General features: G+C 35.7%; 1 protein-coding gene and 1 non-coding gene across 4 annotated transcripts in view; both read left to right on the forward strand.

The window, feature by feature from the left end:
• Positions 1 to 23,413, forward strand: part of TMTC2 (transmembrane O-mannosyltransferase targeting cadherins 2) — a 437,325-nt gene that overhangs the window by 222,903 nt on the left and 191,009 nt on the right. For all 3 annotated transcript variants that reach the window (XM_059186455.1, XM_059186454.1, XM_059186453.1), the window contains one exon: positions 17,564 to 17,678. In XM_059186455.1, coding sequence (XP_059042438.1) covers positions 17,564 to 17,678 — 115 coding nt within the window. The remainder of the gene's footprint in view (positions 1 to 17,563; positions 17,679 to 23,413) is intronic.
• LOC131839928 (U12 minor spliceosomal RNA) lies at positions 13,699 to 13,848 on the forward strand. Its single transcript, XR_009357079.1, has one exon. It is a non-coding gene; the product is annotated as a U12 minor spliceosomal RNA (small nuclear RNA).

Consider the following 23,413-nt stretch of genomic DNA (forward strand, 5'->3'; position numbering starts at 1 on the left):
GTATAAAAACTCTTGTCCTCTCTAAGCGTGTTTTTCATCTTCAGAGCTGAGCCAGACTCAGATAGTACCAGTCATGACAGAAACAAGGGATTCTTTTGGACATATCAATTTCTGACGAAAAGTCGTTAAGCACCTCAACCACTTTTTAGAATTTATTATCCGTCTAAAGGTGCCCATTGAACAACTTCATGGACTCAGTCTGACTTCAGGAGAGATCAGTCAGATAGTGAGGAAACTGTAAAAAGCCCCCTCTGAATTGGTATGTTGGTAAATAGGGTGACTCTCTGTGGCATGCTGATTATATATTCACTGAGTGTTTTACTGCCTACTTTTAGCAGCATGAAAAGGGTCTATTTGTAAGATCTGAGAAGCTCAGGGAAGACTCAGGTGCTTCCAAACTGTTTCCCCTTTCCAGTCCTTACACTTGTAAATGCGGTTGTATTTACTGTCATTTTACACAGTATTGTGGGTTAGTTAATCTGAAATTTTGCATTGTGGTTAGAAAGGATTTAGGGGCGCCTGGATGGCTCAGTGGTTTAAAGCCTTTCCCTTTGGCTCAGGTCATGATCTCAGGGTCCTGCCCTGCATCAGACTCTCTGCTCAGCGGGGAGCCTGCTTCCCCCCATCTCTCTGCCTTCTTCTCTGCCTACTTGTGATCTCTGTCAAATAAATAAATAAAATCTTTAAAAAAGAAAGAAAGAAAGAAAGAAAGAAAGAAAGAAAAGGATGTAGAGCAGATTTTTGTTTTGTTTTGTTTTAATGGTGGACAAAACAAAACAAAAATGGGAAAAATTCCAACCACAGATGAGAAGTTAATGAAGGCAGGTTCAAAGGAGACCCAGCAGCACAGATCAGGAATGGTATTGGCAGCAGACACTAGACTATGGATGTGGGCACTGCTCATTGCAAAATCGGGACTATGGTAGGGATTATAGATGCTAAAATGCTAAGGAACAACTTAAATGTATTAAAACAAAAAGCCTGGACTGAATTGAGTTAGATATTATAGTGAGTTACAGTGTTTTCAAGACAGCATGAACAGATTATTGGAATACTAAATGTTACCTTGCCATTTTCAATAATTTCCTTAATAAGAATAAATTTAGTTCTAGGTCTCCAGTAACCAAAGATGAAGAACCAAGAGAAGTAATTGCATATTATTAAATTGCTCTAATTATAATTACATATAAATATATATGCATTCTGGTGTCCTATGAATCATAATCTTTATATTATGTCCGCTTATGTCTAGTTAACCTTTTAACTAGATAGTTTCTTTTCTTTTACCCACTTAATAATATATTCTTTTTAATAATAATCCAAGGCTTAGTTACTTTAGGAAAAATAAATTCTTACAGGTTTATAAGGGCTTTTATCTCCCTGGAGTCATGTAATTTGACTATCAAATAATGAGTAAAGAGCCCAGGCTACAAATGTTGACCCCCTTACAATCTTCACTAATGAAAGGAGTGTAGTTAAAAAAACAAAACAAAACACATATTCACATTTATCTTAAGTTCCATGCACTTAGTGGCTATTTTTGTTTGTTTGTTTCCTTCTGCTTTTTGCTTTTTTCTGTCTCTGTTAAAATGAGAGAGTTTAACATAATTAACCTTTATAATTTAAAATGATACTTAAATTATATCTTTGGTTATACCATTTTGGGGAACACACGGAAAGTCCTGGTATCCCACTGTGATTATAAGCAAGGGCCTGTAGTGTTAACTTCCAAGTCTGGCTTGAATAATCCCAGGCTCGGTTTCCTCAACTAGTATCAGCTTGGTGGTAATCTCCTGTGTTATGTGAATTAAAAGAGTATATATATATAAAGATTAGCCTAGAAATAGGCCTAGAGCCTAAGTTGGCAGAATTCTTATCTGATGTATGAGGCACTCCTGTATTTATTTTCTTTCACACCTAGTCTGGCTTTGATATCTGGTGAGATTTCATATTTAACCCTTTTAGGTGGTAGCATTCTGGTTTCCAACAAGTCACTCCTATTTGAAGGAAACAAAACTTGGGGTTTATCACCTTATTTCATGTGGTTAAATGTTTCAGTTTTGCCATATCCTTACATAGAACTCATGATTTTGATATAGGACCTAAAGATCTATGGGAAAGTTCTATGGTAAAAATAAATGCTAACTTAGGGCAGAAATCAAAAGTGAGAGTCCTGACTGGTTTTGGTGGTTGTGTTCAGTGCACCAATGGGATGAACATGCGGATAAGATAACCCTCAGGTGTGATGGTTGATCTAGACCTGAAAGGTAAGTAGCTTCATTTAAATAGTAATATTGGAAGTCATTCATCTTAGCTAATTTTTGAAGTATTATATGCCAAAATCATAAGAAAATTATTTTAGCTTTTATAATAGGCAAACATACATGTCTTCAGACTTCTGGTATGAAGTAAAAATATCCTTGAAAAAATTGCTCTAATCTCCTCCATGCATTGATTTTGTGAAATATATGAAGAGATAGGAAATTGCAGTAGAGTAAGTTTAAAGTTAGTCTGTGAATTTAGAAATACTATGTATTTGAATGAGGGTTTTGAAAAAAAAAAATTGGAGATATTTGTTGCTGTAGATCACTTAGCATTTCTGGAGGGAGCTCACATTTGATTTTCCCTTTAGAACAACTTTAGCAAGATGGGAATACTTAATTGTTCTTCTGCCTTTCAAGGAAAATAAAATAAACTGTGGCAGATTGTGGGCTAAGTACAAGAGGAGCTTTCATTGTGAATTAAGGTCAAGTTTCTTCGTAAGTGGATACCTTGTAGATGCAGTTGAATATCAGTGTGAAGGGCCCTTGAGATAGAAGAGTTATTCCTACTGCCTCACTTCCTGATATTTTAGCAGAAAAAAATTTGATTTCTTTTTGAAAATAAAATAACTTCAGAGGTTAGATTTTCTAAAACTTAGTGATACCTAGAAGCAGCTGTTTGCTTTCCCTTCATATAATCATCATCTATGCTTGGTCTTAGGAATTAATCATATACTTGTTAAACAATGCTTTGTAAAATCTCTCTTCCGTGCAAGGCATCTACAGGCCACTTACAAGATCTTGATTAATGTATGGAAGTCCCCAGCATCCCTGAGGAACAACCCTTTGATTACACAGACTATGTTCTATTTCCAGTAAGTTAACTGGAAAATGGGACATTTAAAATTACATATGCAAATAAATATAAAACAATAAATTGGCATTAATTTTTCTGTGGTATGGAAAATACATTATGAAATATGGGTACAGGATAGTTTTTTTTTAATTAACATATAATGTATTATTTGCCCCAGGGTACAGGTCTGTGAATTGTCAGGCTTACACACTTCACAGTACTCACCATAGCACATACCCTTCCCAATGTCCATAACCCAACCACCCTCTCCATACTCACCTCCCCCTCTCAACCCTCAGTTTGTTTTGTGAGATTAAGAGTTTCTTATGGTTTGTCTCCCTTCTAATGCCATCTTGTTGAATTTTTTCCTTCTCTACCCCCAATCCCCGCACTTTACCTCTCAAATTCCTCATATCAGGGAGATCATATGATAATTGTCTTTCTCTGATTGACTTATTTAGCTCAGCATAATACTCTTTAGTTTTATCCATGTCGTTGCAAATGGCAAGATTTCATTTCTTTTGTTGGCTACATAGTATTCCATTGAATATATAGACCACATCTTCTTTATCCATTCATCTTGTTGATGGACATCTAGGTTCTTTCTGTAGTTTGGCTATTGTGGACATTGTTGCTGTAAACATTCAGGTACACATGGCCCTATGTATCACTACATTTGTATCTTTAGGGTAAATACCCAGTAGTGTGATTGCTGAGTCATAGGGTAGCTCTATTTTCAACTTTCTGAGGAACGTACATGCTGTTTTCAACTTGCATTCCCACCAATAGTGTGGGAGAGTTCCCCTTTCTCCACATCCTTGCCAGCACCTGTCATTTCCTGATTTGTTAATTTTAGCTATTCTGACTGGTATGAGGTGGTACCTCATTGTGGTGATGTGGAGTGATGTGAAGCACTTTTTCATGTGTCTGTTGGTCATCTAGATGTCTTCTTTGCAGAACTGCCTGTTCATGTCTTCTGCCCATTTTTAATCAGATTCATTGTTCTTTGGGTGTTGAGTTTGATAAGTTCTTTATAGATTTTAGATACTAGCTCTTTATCTGATATGTCATTTGCAAATATCTTCTTCCATTCTTTCAGTTGTCTTTTGGTTTTGTTGACTGTTTCCTTTCTTGTGCAAAAGCTTTTGAACTTGATGAAGTCCCAATAGTTCATTTTTGCTCTTGTTTCCCTTGCCTTTGGCGATGTTTCTAGGAAGAAGTTGCTGCGACTGAGGTTGAAGAGGTCGCTGCCTATGTTCTCCACAAGGATTTTTATGGATTCCTGTTTTCACATTGAGGTCATTCATCCATTTTTAGTCTATTTTTGTTTGTGGTGTAAGGAAATGGTCCAGTTTCATTTTTCTGCATGTGCCTGTCCAGTTTTCCCACCACCATTTGTTGAAGAGACTTTTCTATTGGACATTCTTTCCTGCTTTGTCAAAGATAAGTTGATCATGGAGTTGAGGGTCTATTTCTGTGCTCTCTCTTCTGTTCCATTGATCTATGTGTCTGTTTCTGTGCCAGTACTATAATGTCTTGATGATGACAGCTTTGTAATAGAGTTTGAAGTCTGGAATTGTGATGCCACCAACTTTGGCTTTCTTTTTCAACATTCCTCTGGCTATTCGAGGTCTTTTCTGGTTCTGTATAAATTTTAGGATAATTTGCTCCATTTCCTTGAAGAAATGGATTGTGTTTTGATAGAGATTGCATTAAATGTGTGGAGTGCTTTAGGTAGCATGGACATTTTCACAATATTTGTTCTTCCAATCCATGAGTATGGAATGTTTTTCCATATCTTTGTGTCTTCCTCAATTTCTTTCATGAGTATTTTGTAGTTTTCTGAGTACAGAATCTTTGCCTCCTTGGTTAGGTTTATTCCTAGCAATCTTAACGATTTTGGGTGCAATTGTAAATGGGATTGACTTCTTAATTTCTCTTTCTTTTGTCTTGCTGTTGGTATATAGAAATGCAATTGATTTCTGTGAGTTGATTTTATATACTGACACTTTGCTGTATTCCTGTATGAGTCCTAGCAATTTTGGAGTGGAGTCTTTGGGGTTTTCCACATAAAGTATCATATCATCTGCAAAGAGAGAGTTTGACTTCTTTTTGCTGATTCGGATGCCTTTTATTTACTTTTGTTGTCTGATTGCTGAGGCTGGGATTTCTAGTACTATGTTGAATAGCAGTAGTGATAATGGACATCCCTGCCGTGTTCCTAACCTTAGGGGAAAAGTTCTCAGTTTTTCTGTATTGAGAATGATATTTGCTATGAATTTTTCATAGATGGCTTTGATGATATTGAGATATGTACCCTCTACCCCTATACTTTGAAGAGTTTAGATCAAGAAAGGATGCTGTACTTTGGCAAATGCTTTTTCAGCATCTATTGAGAGTATCATATAGTTCTTGTTGTTTCTTCTATTAATGTATTATATAACATTGATTGATTTGGGATATTGAACCAACCTTGCAGCCCTGGAATAAATCCCACTTGGTCCTGGTGAATAATCCTTTTAATGTACGGTTGGATCCTATTGGCTAGTATTTTGGTGAGAGTTTTTACATCTGTGTTCACCAAGGATATTGGCATGTAATTCTCTTTTTTGATGGGGTCTTTGTCTGGTTTGGGGATTAAGGTAATGCTGGCCTCATAAAATGAGTTTGGAAGTTTTTCCTTCCATTTCTATTTTATGGATAAGTTTGAGGAGAGTAGGTATTAAGTCTTCTTTAAATGTCTGGTAGAATTCCCCTGGGAAGCCGTCTGGCCCTGGGCTCTTGTTTGTTGGGAGATTTTTGATGACTGCTTCAATCTCCTTACTGGTTATGGGTTTGTTCAGGTTTTCTATTTCTTCCTGGGTTCAGTTGTGGTAGTTTATATGTCTCTAGGAATGCATCTCTTTCATCCAGATTGCCAAATTTACTGGTGTATAGTTGCTCATCATATGTTCTTATAATTGTTAGTATTTCTTTGGTGTTTGTTGTGATCTCTCCTCTTTCATTCATGATTTCATTTATTTGGGTCTTCTCTCTTTTCTTTTTGATAAGTCTGGCTAGGGGTTTATCAATCTTATTAATTATTTCTTTCAAAGAACCAGCTCCTAGTTTCATTGATTTGTTCTATTGTGTTTTTGTTTGTTTGTTTCTATCTTCTTGATTTCTGCTCTGATCTTCATGATTTCTCTTCTCCTGCTGGGTTTAGGCTTTCTTGGCTGTTTTTTCTCCTGCTCCTTTAGGTGTAGGGTTAGGTTGTGTACTTGAGACCTTTCTTTTTTCTTGAGAAAGGATTATATTGTTATACACTTTCCTCTCAGGACCACCTTTTTTGTGTTCCAAAGATTTTGACCAGTTGTGTTTTCATTTTCATTTGTTTCCATGATTTTTAAAAGTTCTTCCTTAATTTTCTGGCTGATACATTCATTCCTCAGTAAGATGCTCTTTAGCATTGATGTATTTGAGTTCTTTCCAACCTTCCTCTTCTGATTGAGTTCTTGCTTCAGAGCATTGTGGTCTGACAATATGCAGGGAATGATCTCAGTCTGTTGGTACTGGTTGAGACCTGATTTATGACCAGGATATGATCCGTTCTGGAGAATGTTCCATGTGCACTAGAGAAGAATGTGTATTCTGTTGCTTTGGGATGGAATGTTCTAAATATATCTGTCCAGTGTGTCATTTTAGGCCTTTATTTATTTGTTCATCTTTTGCTTGGATGATCTGTCCATTTCAGTGAGAGGGGTGTTAAAGTCTCCTACTATTATTGTATTATTGTTTATGCGTTTCTTTGATTTTGTTATTAATTGGTTTATATAGTTGGCTGCTCCCATGTTAGGGGCATAGATATTTAAAATTGTTATACCTTCTTGTTGGACATACCCTTTGAGTATGTTATAGAACCTTTGAGGATGATATAGAGGTTCCTCATCTCATATTAGAGTCTTTGGCTTAAAATCTAATTGTTTTGATACAAGGGTTGCCAACCCAGCTTTCTTTTGATTTCCATTAGCATGATAAATTGTTTTCCACCCTCTCACTTTAAATTTGTAGGTGTCTTTGTGTCTAAAATGAGTTCCTTGTAGTAGCATGTTGATTTTTCTTTTTAATTCATTCTGATGCCCTGTATCTTTTGACTGGGGCATTTAGCCCATTTACATTCAGGGTAACTTTTCAAAGATAGGAATTTAGTTCCATGGTATTGTGTGTAAGGTGACTGTTACTGTATATTGTCTCTGTTCCTTTCTGGTCTACTAGTTTTAGGCTCTCTCTTTGCTTAGAGGACCCTTTTCAATATTTCCTCTAGGGCTGGTTTGGTGTTTATAAATTCTTTTCGTTTTTGTTTAGCCTGGAAGCATTTTATCTCTCTATTTTCATTGACAGCCTAGCTGAATATATAGTATTCTTGGCTGCATGTTTTCCTCATTTAGTGCTCTGAATATATCATGCCAGTTCTTTCTGTCCTGCCAGGTCTCTCTGGATATGTATGCTACCAATTTTATATTTTTACCATTGTATGTTACAGACTTCTTGCCCTGACCTGCTTTCAGGAATTTCTCTTTGTCACTAAATCTTGTAAGTTTTACTAGTAGATGATGGGGGTGGGATCTATTTTATTGATTTTGAAGAGTTTCTCTGTGCCTCCTATTTTTGCTGCTTGCTCCCTTTGCCATATTAGGGAAATTCTCTACTGTAATTTGCTCCAATATACCTTCTGCCCTCCTCTCTCTTTCTTCTTCTTCTGGAGTCTAAATTCTTATATTGTTTCATCTTATGGTATCACCTATCTCTCAAATTCTCCTCTCATGGTCAGGAGTTGTTTGTCTCCCTTTGCTCAGCTTTTTTATTCTCTGTCTTATTTGTTCTTCTATATCACTAATTCTCTCTGTGCCTCATTTATCCTAGCAGTAAGAGCCTCCATTTTTTATTGCACTTAGTTAATAGTTTTTTTGTGATTTCAGCTTGGTTAGATTTTAGGTCTTTTATTTCTCCAGAAAGGGCTTTTATTTCTCCAACAACGTTTCTCTAATGTCTTCCATTCCTTTTTCGAGCCCGTCCACCACCTTGAGAATTGTCATTCTGAACTCTAGATCTGACATATTACCAATGTCCATATTGATTAGGTCCCTAGCCTTCGGTACTGCCTCTTGTCCTTCTTTTTTTTTTTTTTTTTTTTTTTTTGTGTGTGTGTGTGGTCAGTTTTCTGCCTTGTCATTTTATCCCGATAAGAATATATGAAAGAGAGAATAAAATATTTAAAGGGTATTAAAGACCCCAGAAAAAATGTATGCTAACCAAATCAGAAGAGACCCTAAATCGGGGGGAAAAGAAAGGGGGTAAAAAGAAATTTTAAAAATCATATATATATATATATATATATGACTTGTGAATAGAACAAATCCACCCACTTGATTTTGGGTGTATTTTGGTCTGTTAGAAGAAACTGCAATCCAAAATTTTAAGTAAAGAAAACTTATATATACAGAAAAAATAAGAGTAATTATAATGAAGGGTTAGAATATAAATATAAAGATGAAAATTAAAAAAAATTCTAAAAAAGGTATTGCTAAGGTCTTTGGAAAAAAGATAAAAAAGGAAATGGAGAGAATTTGCTCAGGCTGGAGACTAGAAAAAAGCCCTGTGCTAGATTTAGGGTATATTTTGATCTATTAGAAGAAATTGTATCCCAAAATTTTTTAGTGGAAAAACTCTATATGTATACAAAAAATAAAGTTAGATACAATGAGGGATTAAGATATGACTGTGATAATGAAGTTTTAAAAAGATTTTTTTAAAGAAAGGTATTGTTAAGATAAACTAGTTAAAAAATATTAAAAGAGGAAAGAGGAAAAGTTTAAAAAATTAGAATAAGAACAAAATAAAATAAAATAAATTTAATTAACTTTGCAAGAGTAAGGAGTCATGGGCAGAAAGCCATGAATTTCATCTTTGCTTTCCCCTCCTCTGGAAGTACGCTCTTCTCCATGAGTAAACTTGGTCTTGGCTGGATATTTTTGCTGATATTCTGGGGAGGGGCCTGTTGTAGTGATTCTCAAATGTTTGCCTGAGGCAGAGTCGCACTGCCCTTGCCCTCATCCAGGCTAAGTAACCTGCTTGGGTTTGCTCTTGGGAGCTTTTGTTCCCTGAATGCTTTCCGTAGAGCTCTGGAGGTCTGCTATGAATATGGCGGTCTCCCAATCTCCTGCTGGAGGAGCCAAGACCTCAGTGTCCCATTCCTCAGTGTGCCTTCAGAGTAAAGCAGTCAATTACTCCCGTCTCCTTAGTCTCCAGCCCCACTGTGAGCTCACGCAGCCTGTGACCCAGCATTTCTGTCTCTGGCATACAGCCCCATTTGGGGTCTCCAAACTCAGCAAATTCGTGCCGTGCTGCTCTTCTGGCAGATGAGGGTTGGACTCCCCAGATCTGCCACTTGTGGGGGTCCCTGCTTAAGGAGCAGTGGCCCGACTTTGCCACAGATCACAGTTTGGTAAGGCCAAGGTGAGAGCCCCTCCTCGCTCTTTCTCTGTAGTCGGCTTTCCCGCTCTGATACCTGTGAGCTCTGCTACACTTAGATACCCCTGATCCTTCTGTGACCCCATGGGATCTGGAACCATGCTTTCCCTGTGAGGGCTCCATCCCTGCTTAGCCTCAGGTGCAACGTCCCTCAGTGGAACAGACTTCTGAATGTTCAGATTTTGTGCTCTGTTGCTGCACTGCTTGCTGGAGGTGGTCTCTCTCCCTGCATCTGTCTTATTGCTCTGGATTCACTTCTCTGCTCCTCCTACCTTTCAGAAAGTGGTCAATTTCTTCTTTCTGGAATTGCTGCTTTTCTTCTCTTCCATCTCCTGTTGGGTTTGTAGGTGTTCGGAATGGTTTGATAATTGTCTAGTTGAACTCCTGCCACCTGATGTCATCTCAGTCTGCTTCTCCTCCACCATCTTGACCAGTTACCTCTGGGATAGCTGTTTTGTTGTTGTTTCTGGAGTGTTTTTGTTGTTGTTGTTCTTTTTTGTTGTTGTTGTGTTTTGCCCCTAGCAGTTCTGAGGGGATGATTCATTTGAATAATTTGTTTTCATATTATTCTTTAGCCCTCAATTAAATATGTAAAAATTCTGAGTATTATGCTATTCTACTTTATATTCAAACTAAATATTGAAGGCATGAGATAGCATTACATGTAAATAGATTCTGATGCCTGGAAACTAACATGTCTTCGTTCTTCCTGGTCAGTAACTTTTTGCTACTTAGGGAGTTAAGCACAGTTTTCTTGTCAGTGAATTGGGTATAATAATATATCTTTTCTTTTTTTTAAATTTTTTATTTTTTATGAACATATATTTTTATCCCCAGGGGTACAGGTCTGTGAATCACCAGGTTTACACACTTCACAGCACTCACCAAAGCACATACCCTCCCCAATGTCCATAATCCCACCCCCTTCTCCCAAACCCCCTCCCCCCAGCAACCCTCAGTTGTTTTTGTGAGATTAAGAGTCATTACAAAGCTGTCATCATCAAGACAGCATGGTACTGGCACAAAAACAGACACATAGATCAATGGAACAGAATAGAGAGCCCAGAAATAGACCCTCAACTCTACAGTCAACTAATCTTCGACAAAGCAGGAAAGAATGTCCAATGGAAAAAAGACAGCCTCTTCAATAAATGGTGCTGGGAAAATTGGACAGCCACATGCAGAAAAATGAAATTGGACCATTTCCTTACACCACACACAAAAATAGACTCAAAATGGATGAAGGACCTCAATGTGTGGAAGGGTATAATAATATATCTTAAAGGTTTCTTTTATTAGGTTAAGCTCTGGACACTGACAAGCATATAGCAAGCTTTAAATAAGCGAAAGCACTCTTTATTATTTTAATTATTACAGTGAATTTTTAAAATTCTTTCTCTGCCTCCTCTGCTCCACTTTTTCATCTACCTTGTCTCATAGGGCTAGAAGAGAAGTCCATGGGATGGGATAGCAGTCGCCTCAAATGAGGGAAACTTCTGATCATATTCATTTTGTAAAACAAGTATAAAATGAGTACTCTGAATATTTTCAGATGCTATTGGAAAGAACTTTTAAAAACTACACTGAGATTTTAGAATAATTACATTTCTTAAACTTCAAATATTATATTATCTCCAGAGCTTAAAGTGTGAATTGGATTCATGTGCACACACTGTCTATTAAAATACAAACTTTCAAAGCATTGTGTATTTTTTTAGGCTTCATAATTTCTTGGGTGAATTTTAGTGATTTTATTCTAGTAAAACTGTACTTCAACAAAAGGTACATTTATGAAATGAATGTATCACTGAAGTATATGGGCCTAAACATGTAAAAAAATAATGGAAGTGACATTAAATATTAATGAAAATGTAAGATCTTTATGTTCTGTTGGTCCAAAGTGTAATTACCAAGTGAAAATTTGAAGATAATCCCAGACATCTGTTTCTGATTGTCTTAGTACAAGAAAAAGTTTAGTGACTGTTAAACCCTTTATTCCTTGAGTAGGATATAGGATAACCCCATCTCTATTTTAAAAGAATGTGGGATGTGACCTTAACTTTTCTTTTCTCTCTTCTTTCCTTTCCTCCCCTCCCCTCCATTTCCCTTATGTTCCCTCTACCACCCCAAACCCAGTTGCAGGGAGCTAGATTAATTATATTCCTAGGTTCATGGCCAGTTTGAGCATGGCTGGGATGATTCCTGCAGCTTTCCTCTCTTCTATTCCTGTGATTATTCCCTTTTATCTCTATTCCTAACTTCTTTTTTCCTTTGCACCATGGACAACTGCTCTAAAGTACTTGATTTGCGTCCTTCAATTTATAATCTATCTTTGTAAACTGTGTAGTGATATTTTGGGTGGGAATGAATTTTTAATATATATTTCTGGGTCTGTGACACAGAATGCCTCTGATGTTTTGATTCTTTGTCAGCTTTCTGAAGTCCTTTCATGTTACAGTGTTTACAGGGAATTTGCTGGTCCTCATGTCTGCATTTTGATCTCTAAAGTGTATGTCCCATGTGCTACTCCCACGACAATGACATGTTGATTTCGTTCCCAGTGTCAGCCAATACTAAGAGGCTCTCATTAAACACCCTCTTACATGTTCTCTGGGAGTGGGATTGCTGGTTAGGGCTTGTCCTGGGCTTAGTGATTCTTGTTGATTGCATGGAGTTCTGTCAGATGGCCCTACAGGACTACTCTCACAGTCTTACATGGCCACTAACATGATACAGGGCCTTCCCCCACAACCCAGCAGAACTTGGCTTTATCCAGTTTTCTAAATATTTCCAATCTCAAATCTTATTGTAATAACTTGTGTTTCTCTGGGTTATTGAAGAATTTGAATACTAGTTAAAATGCTTTAAATTTTTTGTTTTGTTTCCATTTTTGTTCAAATCTTTTGCCCACTTTTTTTTTCTGTTGTATTTCTATCATTTTCTGATTGCTTTGTTAGTTTTTTCTTTAAAGTACAGTTTCTTATTTACATTTTTTGAAATATCTTCTCCTAGTGTATGAATGCATATTTAACTTTGTCCATATTATCCCTCAATAATTAGAAGTCCTTAATTTTGAGATAATCAACTTCATAATTTTTAAAAACCTTTTGAGTTATATTTAGATGTCTTTTTAAGAAGTCTCTTTTCCTTCCACAGAGAAATTCTCCTAAATATTCTTGTTAGCTTTATCTTTTCGCATTTAACTTTTAAAACTATCTGGAACTTACCTTTGTATATGGGTAACTATGGTATAAAAATCGTTTTTTATTTCTCTTATATTATGCTTAGAAAAAATTTGAGTTTATTAATAAACAATGTGAAAGTATTGATTGAAATTATATAGAATTTATAGATTAATTTTGGAGATTTGACATCTTTATAATGTTAAATTGTCCCACCAATGAGGCTTGGGAAATTTCTCTGTATTTTTCAAGTTTTTGGCTTGGATACTTCCAAATAGTCAGACTAACTAGATTTAAAAATTGATCTGATATAACAAAGTTGACTTGAAGTGATCAAATTTAAGTAATAGAAAAAAAACTATAGCTGCACTGATTAATTCTATAGGATAATTATATAGATGTGAAATCATAACATTAACCTTTAAAATGTACTTTTTATAGTTCCGATTAATGTGTTTTTCTCTCAACCATATCTGTGGTAGCTAAATCTTCAGTGGTTTTTTAATTCAATGATTTTTTGCACTTTTGTTTTATCATTGAAAAATGTTAAATGAATAGCTTCTATGAAAAGAATTAGTATTTATTTGACAGCTAGTGGCATTTTAAAATTTAGGTCAGAATTCTGTAGGGCAGTTTTATATTTTTAGAAGTGATGGTTATATTAACATTGAGCTTTTGTAGCCTTGATGCAAGAATCAATCACATTTAAATTAGAATAGTGACAGCAGTTTTCATACCAAAAAACAAAACAAAACAAAACAAAACAAGGGTACAACAATTTTAGTGTAAATTTTGGTAGCTCTTACCTTAAATAAAAAAATAAAACCCAAAATTTATTTTGGTAAATAAATTCTATTTTGTGAAGAATTATAAAAGAAAAGGGATTTTGATGCCTTAAACTTATGAGTAAGGAGAACAATGACTGGGCGTGATACCAGAATGTTCACGGCCAATGTGAGATGTATTATTGAGCTGGTGAAGGTGGCCCTCAGGGTGACCTGCCTCCTTTGCTGGATGCCTGGGAGTCATGATCTGCCTGTGTTCTCCTTCAAAACACTGAAAGAATAGACTGGTAGGATGGTAATAAAAGAGCATGAGGAAAAAGAACAAGGCAGGGAAGATATTGAAAAGGAATTGTTTCATATTTGAGTATGATGAAATCCTCCATCAATGTCTTTCAGCCAAAGACATTCAGGAACATATTGATAGTAAAGAATTTGGCTTAATTACTACTCTCATTGAGGGAACATTACACTGTGGGGATCCTGAGGTTATATCATAAGATTTGAATTTAGGTTGGGTGATTTGGGAGAGGGTCTAAAGGAGCAGGACTCTTCTCTAGGTTGGATGCTAGAGCAATTCTGTGACTGGATAAAGAAGTCATTCATTTAGCAAGAGAGAGGGATGTTTGGTATTTTGTGGGTTTACTGCGGTCTTTTTCTTTTTTGTGTTTGGTAAAATTATGAAGTAATCTTGCTTTGTCTCACTTATAATGGATTCAAAATAATCTTTTCTCAAATTGGTATTCTGTAAGAATGTGTAGGGACAATTAAAAAAAAAAAAAAAAGTAGCCTGATTGTGAGTGTCTGAGTTCAGGACATCAAAGTCTACCCTTCTTCTGCTTTCTCCCTTCCTTCCTCTTTCATCCGTAAGTAGATAAAATTGTTTTAAACATATATACTTAATTCGGGAATTTTCTTTTTTCATTTCCCAGGCACCCAGGGCAATGACTGAATCATAAGGATGTGAGAGACTTCTAGGCGCACAAAAACCAAGAAACTTGGCTTCACATTGTGGCTTTGCCTCAGATAGCCTTGCCAGGGATTTTTTAAAATTCTGGGTTGTGTTCTCACTTTGAAGTAATCATCTCCCCTGCTGCCTGTTCCAGTGGGGGCCACCTTCAATCCTTTGCTTTTTACTCTTCCCCTTAGCTGGATTCACCAGTCTTTGCAGGGCTGGCTCCCTTATCTTTCCGCCCTTAGACATCACCTCCATTTCCTCCTTTCTAAGATAATCTCTGTATAAATTCACCTCATCCCCTCCATCTTACATGGCTATTTTGTTAGCAGTTATCATTAGCACTTACCATTATCTCAGTTAACTCATTTACTCTGTTGTGTGGTTGGTTCTTCCTTCCCCACTCCACTTCCCACTTCCAACATGAGCTCTGTGTGGGTGAGATCTTGCATGTACGTGCAGGTCCAGGTGCCTGGTCCATTATCAGGTTCTCCACACCAAACAGGTGCTTAGCAAATACTGGTTTAAGAATTGTGTATGTAGATGAGTGAACAAATGAATAACCAACTCAGTAAACATATATTCTAAACATAACTCTGTCTCTTGACTATTAAAGAGGCACTTACTAGCTTAATATTTCACTGATATATAAGTACCTGAGCAAAATGTCAATCTGTTTCTCTGGAAATATGCCTTAAAATTTTCAAAGTAGTTCTTTGCTATGTTTTTTTCAGTGTCTGTATTCTAAGACTCTGGGCTAGATGAGATAGTACTATAATGGTGTTTTCCTGGTGCTTCAATTAATATTTGGAGGCATTTCTCTGGAGTAATTCCAGTGTAAATAGAATTTCATTTACTAATGCCATAATCAGAGCAGAACTTTGGGAGAGGTGAAGTGTGTTGAAAACAGCCTGGCTGTTAGAAGTTTCCACAGAGCCATACTTCATTCATGTTGTAATTTTGGTGGCAGAGGATGAAGGGCTAGATATAAAATACATGTGATATTAACCTTATTAAATTTGAAGATAATTATAATTTACTTTATGCTTTTCCTACCATTTTGTATTTCCTATTATTAAATGTAGTATTTGAATTTGAGAATATTTTAAGCTAATTTGACCATATTTTAAAGCTAAGTTTCATCTTTCACTTCATGGATTCAGTTTTTCATGGATTTATAATGCCAAGGTCTGATTTGTAGTGTGTGAATATTGGTTTGTGGTGAAAGATGAAATGTGGTCTGAAAATGCTAGGTGGACGGTGGAAAAAGTTTGGAAGCCACCAGACTTGGATTGGAATTCCTGCTCTGATACTTTTGTATTAACTTTGCAAGTTCTTTAGTGTCTCTGAGGATGTTTTCCTCACTCACAGAGCGGGCAGTGTATTTATGTATAGGACTGGGTTCAGAGCTCAGCGAGACGATCCATTTCAGGAGTGTGGTGTCGTATGTGATGTTAATAGGTGATGAATAATTGTACGAACAGTGCTTTCCTTCTGTTTTCCATCAGAGGAAAAAGGAGGTATATGACTTTCCAAATATAGAAAATTATTACTCTCTGTAGATGATATAAGGCCATAAAGTGTATTATATTTGATATTATTTCTATAAGCAAAGCTTGACATTATAAATTGTAAAAAGTATCAATCACAATAATATTAGTGATAATAGCAAATATTTGCTGAGTGTTCGCCACATGACAGGCACTGTCTTAACACCTTACATACATTAACTCATTTAATCCTCACCACAAAACCCATGAAATACTAATTATTTTTCCTGTTTTACAGATGAGTAAATTAAGGCACAGTGTTAAATTAGCACGGCACACCGGAGACTTTGCCTTTGCAAGAGGGTACCCCCAAACCCCTTCATTCCTCAGATATAGTCCGTAATTACCCAAGTTAATATACCTTGATACGCATAAGCCTTCTTCTCATCCTTGTCTTCTACCTGGGAAGGATTCCAGTTTCAGGACTCCACACCCCATGTCCTTATGGTAAGGAAGAAAGATAATAGAAGTATCCAAGTTGGAGGTCCAGGTCAGCTTGAGAGGCATTCTATACAGACAGTGGTTGACAGTGTATCTTTGGTCTTTTGAATGTTGACAAATCATCATTACTTGGGGTGAAAAATTAAGAGCATACAGAAATTACAGATTTTATTTAAACATTATGTATGGCATTTCCTAGGTGGCTCAGTCGGTTAGGTGTCTGACTTCCACTCAGGTCATGATCTCAGGGTCCTGGGATGGAGCTCTGTGTCATACTCCCTGCTCAGCGGGGAGTCTGATTCTTTCTCTAGCTCTGCTCCTCCTGCCTGCTTGTGCTCACATATCCTCACCTCTCTCTCAAATAAATAAATAAATAAATAAATAAAATCTTTAAGAAAGATAAATATTATGTATGAAAATAATGAGACAGTGGTTTTCCTACAAATAGATTTATTAGCAGAGAAGGTATAAAAGAATATTATATCTGAACAAATCATGTGTATTTAACCACTTTAAGGAATACAGTGTTTTACCAATATGTTCTGACAATTATTAAGCCTCTTTATTGCTTTGATCTTAGTTATCTTGCTTTTTGTCCTGTTCTTCCACGTCATTTATCAATTTTATCATGTTTGAATGAAATCTTTGCTTACTTTAAGATGATATCTTACAGTTTCTCGTTCAGTAAGTATACAATAATTTCAGGCCAGGAAGACCCCTACCGAAATTTGAAAGAGCCTGAAGTCTTTGTAGGTGAGCTTAAGATAACATTGTTCTTGGCCTTATGATGAACTGCATATGTATATCAGCTTTGAGACATAATAATTACTTTAATTTTTTTAAGACTTTGATTGTATTTAATCTCCTGGCTTGATGAAATGTTGGAGCATAAAGGAAATAAATTTTCCCTCTTCAGAATGTTTTATGAAGGTTTTCTCTCCCTGTGGTACTTCCTGATGGCCTGATATTATGTCATGTGTAATTGGATTGACGCTCAGCCTGAATACTTCTTTCTCTTCTTGGCAGCATGGGGTAACCTTGGAAATGTTCTGAAGAGTCAGAGCAAAATTTCTGAAGCTGAAAGCGCCTATAGAAATGCTTTGTACTACCGCAGCAACATGGCTGACATGCTTTATAATTTGTGAGTATGCATTACTTTCTCTGGTTTGGTTCATCTTTGAAACCTGTGGCGAGAGACTATTGATTTAACTGCTGGAAATGGAAATGATGATGGCTGTTTTTCTGAAATAGTCTTTTCATTAATCATACCCGTGAGAGTAGTAGGTGAATAGTATTTGTGATTTCTTTGTTTGGGGCTTCTACATCAATATCTGTGCATATTGATATAGTGTGGTTGAGGGTTTTTTTGTTTTTGTTTTTTGATGTACTATGTCATATAACAATTGGTTAAATGCTTGTAGTTTTTTATTTTTTTGTTTGTTCGGTTAAGTTCCATTAATACTTAGTTGGGATCAGAAAAACAGGTTGGTATGTATAATACTTCATATAATTAGTATTTTCATGATTAAGAATAGATGTAATCCTCTAATAAAGAACTGTTTGTGTCAGAGTAGATATAGAACATGCCCTAAATCTGGGGAGTTATCAATAGATGATGTGGTTCCACCTTCACCTCCCACCTCTCCCCTCCTCCAAAGGTAATGGTAATTAAGTTAGGATAATGGGATAATTTAGAGTATTTATGTATGTCAGGTTAGAAAAATTGCTAGGGGAATAATCTGCTGTTCTTTGGCTGGAAAGCCCGGGGCGGGGGGGTTCAGCAAGATATTAATGGAAACAGGCAAAACCTGAATCTCTTGTCTCTTATATTTATGACATTTTTTTGTTTGCAAGTAATAGAAACTTGTTCTAACTTTGCTTCAACACAAAAGAGAATTTATTAACTCCTGTAACTGAAAATTCCTGGAGTTGACTAAATGTAGGCATAATTAGAGGCAGTGTTTTTTGTTTCAGAGATTTTTCTATATTTTGCGTCTGTGATTTCTTTTGGGTTCACTCCATTCTTTGTAGGACTCTGTCTATATCAATTGGAAAGATGAAAAAATCATACACCTTTGTAATATCCTGACCCTTTTCAGACTCAGAAGGAGTTGCGTTGGTGTCTCTGTTAATCCTGGGAAGGGTCTCTGGATGACCCTTCTGGGGTCATGTCTCTTCTCTTGAGGGAAACATGGGGGAGACGGGCAAGAGCAGTAAGACACTTCCTCTGCCAGGGACTCCGGTGTTGGACTCATTTAGAGAAGGATCAAGTCTCTGTAGGAAGGGATCAGGCATAATATGTTTACTACTTCGCTTAATGAATATGGTGTTATATTGATAGTATCAAACTGGTTTGAAACTTATTTTTTTTTTAAAGATTTTATTTGTTAGAGAGAGAGCATGAAAGGGGCAAGGGGCAGAGGGAGAAGCCGGCTCCCTGATAAGCAGAGGGCCCGATGTGGGACTTGATCCTGGGACTCCAGGATCATGACCTGAGCTGAAGGCAGCTGCTTAACTAACTGAGCCACCCAGGTGCCCACAACTTAATTTTTAATATGTGTTTATGTTCTGGTTGCATCTAAATCTTTTGTAGGCTAAGTCTAAAAGAACAGAGAGAAAAAAAAAATGAAAAGATGAATGAAAATAAACAAAATCTAGATTTTTAAGGGAAGGTAGATAGGATGAGCTCACTTTTAACTTCCTGTTCCTATATTTACCTTGTTTTGGACTTTGTAACCCCAGGATCTCAGTCTCCTGGGCTATGATCTAAATTAGATCAGCATGAGTTTTGTGTTGATTTGCATAGTGTTTAATTTTCTCTTAACAGGAATGCTTTCAGTGGGGGAACACCTCCAGTTTGTACAGTCCCAGATTCTCATGCTCTCCTGTTTCATGCTTTACCGTGTATATACTGCCATTTTTCTGGAAATAATTCTTTTTTTTTTTTTTTTAACTTGAATGAGTATAGATACTCCCACAAATGCTTTCCCCATGTCTGCTTCATCTGAATAATGTGTTGTTTCTTTATTACTGATTAATGACATTTTTATTTTATGAAAAAAGAAGTTACCAGTTTGATAAATTTGCAAAATTTTCTTTTTTCATCTGAAAGTAGCATGTTCAAAGGGACCCCTTGTCTTGCAATATGGGATGGCAATTTTCTTTTGGTTCCCATTCTCCACAGTTTTACAGAGGGGAAGGTAAACTGAACAACCCATGCTTCTTCACTAAGCTTATTTTTCTCTTTCTTACCCAGAGCCAGTGGTTTAAGGTTACCTACCTCCTGGTGATATCTGGCATGGGTTGAAAGAAAAGGGAAATCTATCTATCTAGGCTTACTTTTTGCTGAGAAGAGAAATCTATTCAATTAGACAAATACACTTTACATGTAATTTAAAACCTGTATCTTATAACTTCCTCTGTGGTCGTATATTTGAGCTATTATGGTAAAGGCAGACCTCCCCAAACCCAAATGAAAAATCCTGGCTGGAGAATTGGTTATTAACAAGATAAAATTTTTTTCTTATTTATAAATGACATGTACAATTCCAGAATATTTTTACTAATATGGCAGTTTTTTTAAACTACACTTAACTGTTAGCTCAGATGGAGAGGCTTAAATCCCATAAGAAATGTTGCAATGATTTTCAAGTATTGGATTATAAAACCCATGTGATTGATAGAATTCTGATACTACATATATTTCAGAAGAGGTGAATTCTTCACTCATTTTAATCAACTATTAATAAAATGTATCAAGATAGATAGATATTTTACTACCCATAATATCATAAATATGTCTGATATCCTATGTCCCTAGGAGCAAACTTTTGTTTTTGGTTTTGTTTTTTTCTGTTTATTTCCATAGTTAGGAAAGAAGCCAATTTTCTCATGGACCATTTAGAGACTATCTGATGAAAAGTTTTTCTTTTAAGATATATAATGCTATTTTCTTTACATAATTTTGTCTGATACACAGAAATTGCTCCATGCCCTGTTTCAATTCTGAAAGAAAAAAGGAATGTGCTTTGCTCAGTTTTACCAGTAAGCTTAATGTGATATCACTTCTTTGTGGTGATAGCAGGCAATAATCACATTTCATATCATCAGTTACTCTTAAAGATGTTTTATAATAAAAGGCTGAAATTAATGAACCCATTATATTAGTTGACTTGACGTACCCGTATATTTGTGAATTTTAGAAGCTTTTGGAAATCATAAGATCCTGTTAGGTCCTGCACTTAACTTTTAATCAGTAACCTAGATTTTTTTTTTTTTTAAACATATTCAGTGTTTCTAAATCTACTTGCTTTGTAAACTACTGAAAAAATTTCATGTTGTTAGGAATTTATATTAGGAAAATAATCTGTAGATAGACATACATTATTATGTAACTTTAAAACAATGATGGGTATAGTGAGGTCTACTACCATTGGCCAGACACTGGATGATTCTAAGAGGTCAGTGATAATCTTTAAATTAATCCCTGTGATTTTATTTTTCTGCTTATATTTTTAAAATAGAACTGTGATATCTAAACATTGTTCTAGGTCTGGTAGAAAGAAAAAATGATGATTTGGAAAAAAAATAGGTAAACAATAATACAAAGAATATGTTGTTGTATCTGAAGTTTAGGGAGCATTATTACATTAAGAGATTTTAAAACTTTCAGAACTTTTTTTGGAGGATTAATATCAAGTTATATCTGGAGGTACAGACATACAGTTATACTGCCTATTTATAAAACGATAGAATAATTTTAATTTTTTTCTCTGGTAGCAATTACTTGAATTACTTCTATGTGCCGAACGCTCTTGATTCTTTACATATGTTGTGACACTTTGTCTTCACATGAGGCCTGCAAAATGAGGGCAGTGAAACTCAGGTAGTTTGTGTTGGATCACACAAGTAAAAGAGGAGACAGTATTTAAATGTAAGATGTTCTGACTCTATATCCATGCACTAATAGTATTTCTTCTCAAGCTGGCAGAAATAAACAAGGGTATGGGGTAAAAAACCTCCGTATATATCTTTTAAATACAGAAAAATAAAATTCAGACTACCTTTGCATATAATAATAAAATAAAATACATAGAGAGTATAATCTAATAGAGAGTATCAGTTATTATTTTTTTTAATGAAACTAAGTTTCCTGAACTTTGTTTTTTTTTAAGATTTTATTTATTTATTTGACAGACAGAGATCGCAAGTAGGCAGAGAGGCAGGCAGAGAGAGAGCTGGGGAGACAGGCTCCCTGCTGAGCAGCGAACCCTATGTGGGGCTCGATCCCAGGGCCCTGGGATCATGGCCTGAGCTGAAAGCAGAGGCTTTAACCCACTGAGCCATCCAGGTGCCCCAGTTTCCTGAACTTTTGCTATAGAGTTTTATTAGAAGGATCATGTGTTTATACAACTGAACTAAGTTCAGGAAGTGGTACAGAAATTATTTTAAATTGTCTAAATCCATTATTACAATGTTTTGATAACACTTCCATCCATGCTTACAGATAATACTCATATAATGTAAAATTTGAAACAGTGCTTACGTACTTCTTAAAAAATTGAGATATTTGAAATATAATATTGTGTTGGTTTCAGGCATATAATATGATTCAATATGGGTATGTATTGTGAAATGATCATCACAAGTCTAGTTATATGTCACTGTACATAGTTACATTTTTTTTCTTGTGGTAAAAGCCTTTACTTGTCAAATTTCTCTTTGCAAATTTCAAATATACAACCATTGTTATTAGCTATAGTGGCCATGCTATACACTAGATCCCCATAACATAGATATTTTATAACCACGTTTGTACCTTTTGACCCCTTCACCCACTTCACTATCTCCCCATTCTATAACTCCTAAAAACAACCAATGTAGTACATTTATCACACAGCCTTATCTTCAGCTTTTATTCATTTTGCTATATTCATTAAAATCTGGTAGTTTATACAAGTAATTTTAAGACCGGTTTAATAGATCTGTGTTATGATGTCGGTTTCTCTTTCCATGTATACGTTTCAGGGACAAAGCAGATAGACTATTGCTCAATGATTTATATTGTCAAAGTTTATAAATAAATAGTTGACTTTCAACCTGTAGTACTCACTGCATCTGAAGTATAATTGATTTCTAGCCTGAAAAATACTCAGCCTTTTTTTTTTCATTATGATTATAGATTTGTCCTTGCAGTCTGTTCCAGATGATATTTAAACAAGTAATTCAATAGAGCATTGAATATTTCATTGGGTGTTAGATTTCACAGTGATGATAATAAATTTAATGTGGCTTAATCAATTCTTGATATGTTATATAGATAGAAGGGGTCATTTTTGTGGATAATAGAGATTTTGCCACCCTGAGTTAGCTGTCCATTTTGTTCTATGTTGTAAGAAACTGTGTCATCCTTTAATATAAGAAGTTGGGAAAGGAGGAATAAAATAATTTAAGGAAGTAAAGAGAAAATGTTAATGAAGTAGAATATGGAGAAACAATGGGAAATAATGAATAAGTATAAGAGAATGTTCTTTAAAAGATCAACAATTTCTGGGGCCCTTGGGTGGCTCAGTTGGCTGAGGGTCTACCTTCAGCTCAGGTTATGATCTCAGGTTCCTGGGATCGAACCCTGTGTTGGGCTCCTTGCTCAGTGGGGACTCTGCTTCTTCCTCTTCCTCTGCGCCTTCCCCCTGCTTGTGCTCTCTCTTTCTAATAAATAAATAAAATCTTAAAAAAAAAATAAAAGATCAACAATTTCTGGCAAGGGTAGTATAAGACAAAATAGAAAATCTTGAGTATATAACACAGAAAATGAGAAAGAGGCTACAACCAGATAATGGAAGCTTAAACTAATAAAATATTGGTTATACATATGAA

This window comes from Mustela lutreola, chromosome 8, assembly GCF_030435805.1.
Source record: "Mustela lutreola isolate mMusLut2 chromosome 8, mMusLut2.pri, whole genome shotgun sequence".
Classification (NCBI taxonomy): Eukaryota; Metazoa; Chordata; class Mammalia; order Carnivora; family Mustelidae; genus Mustela; species Mustela lutreola.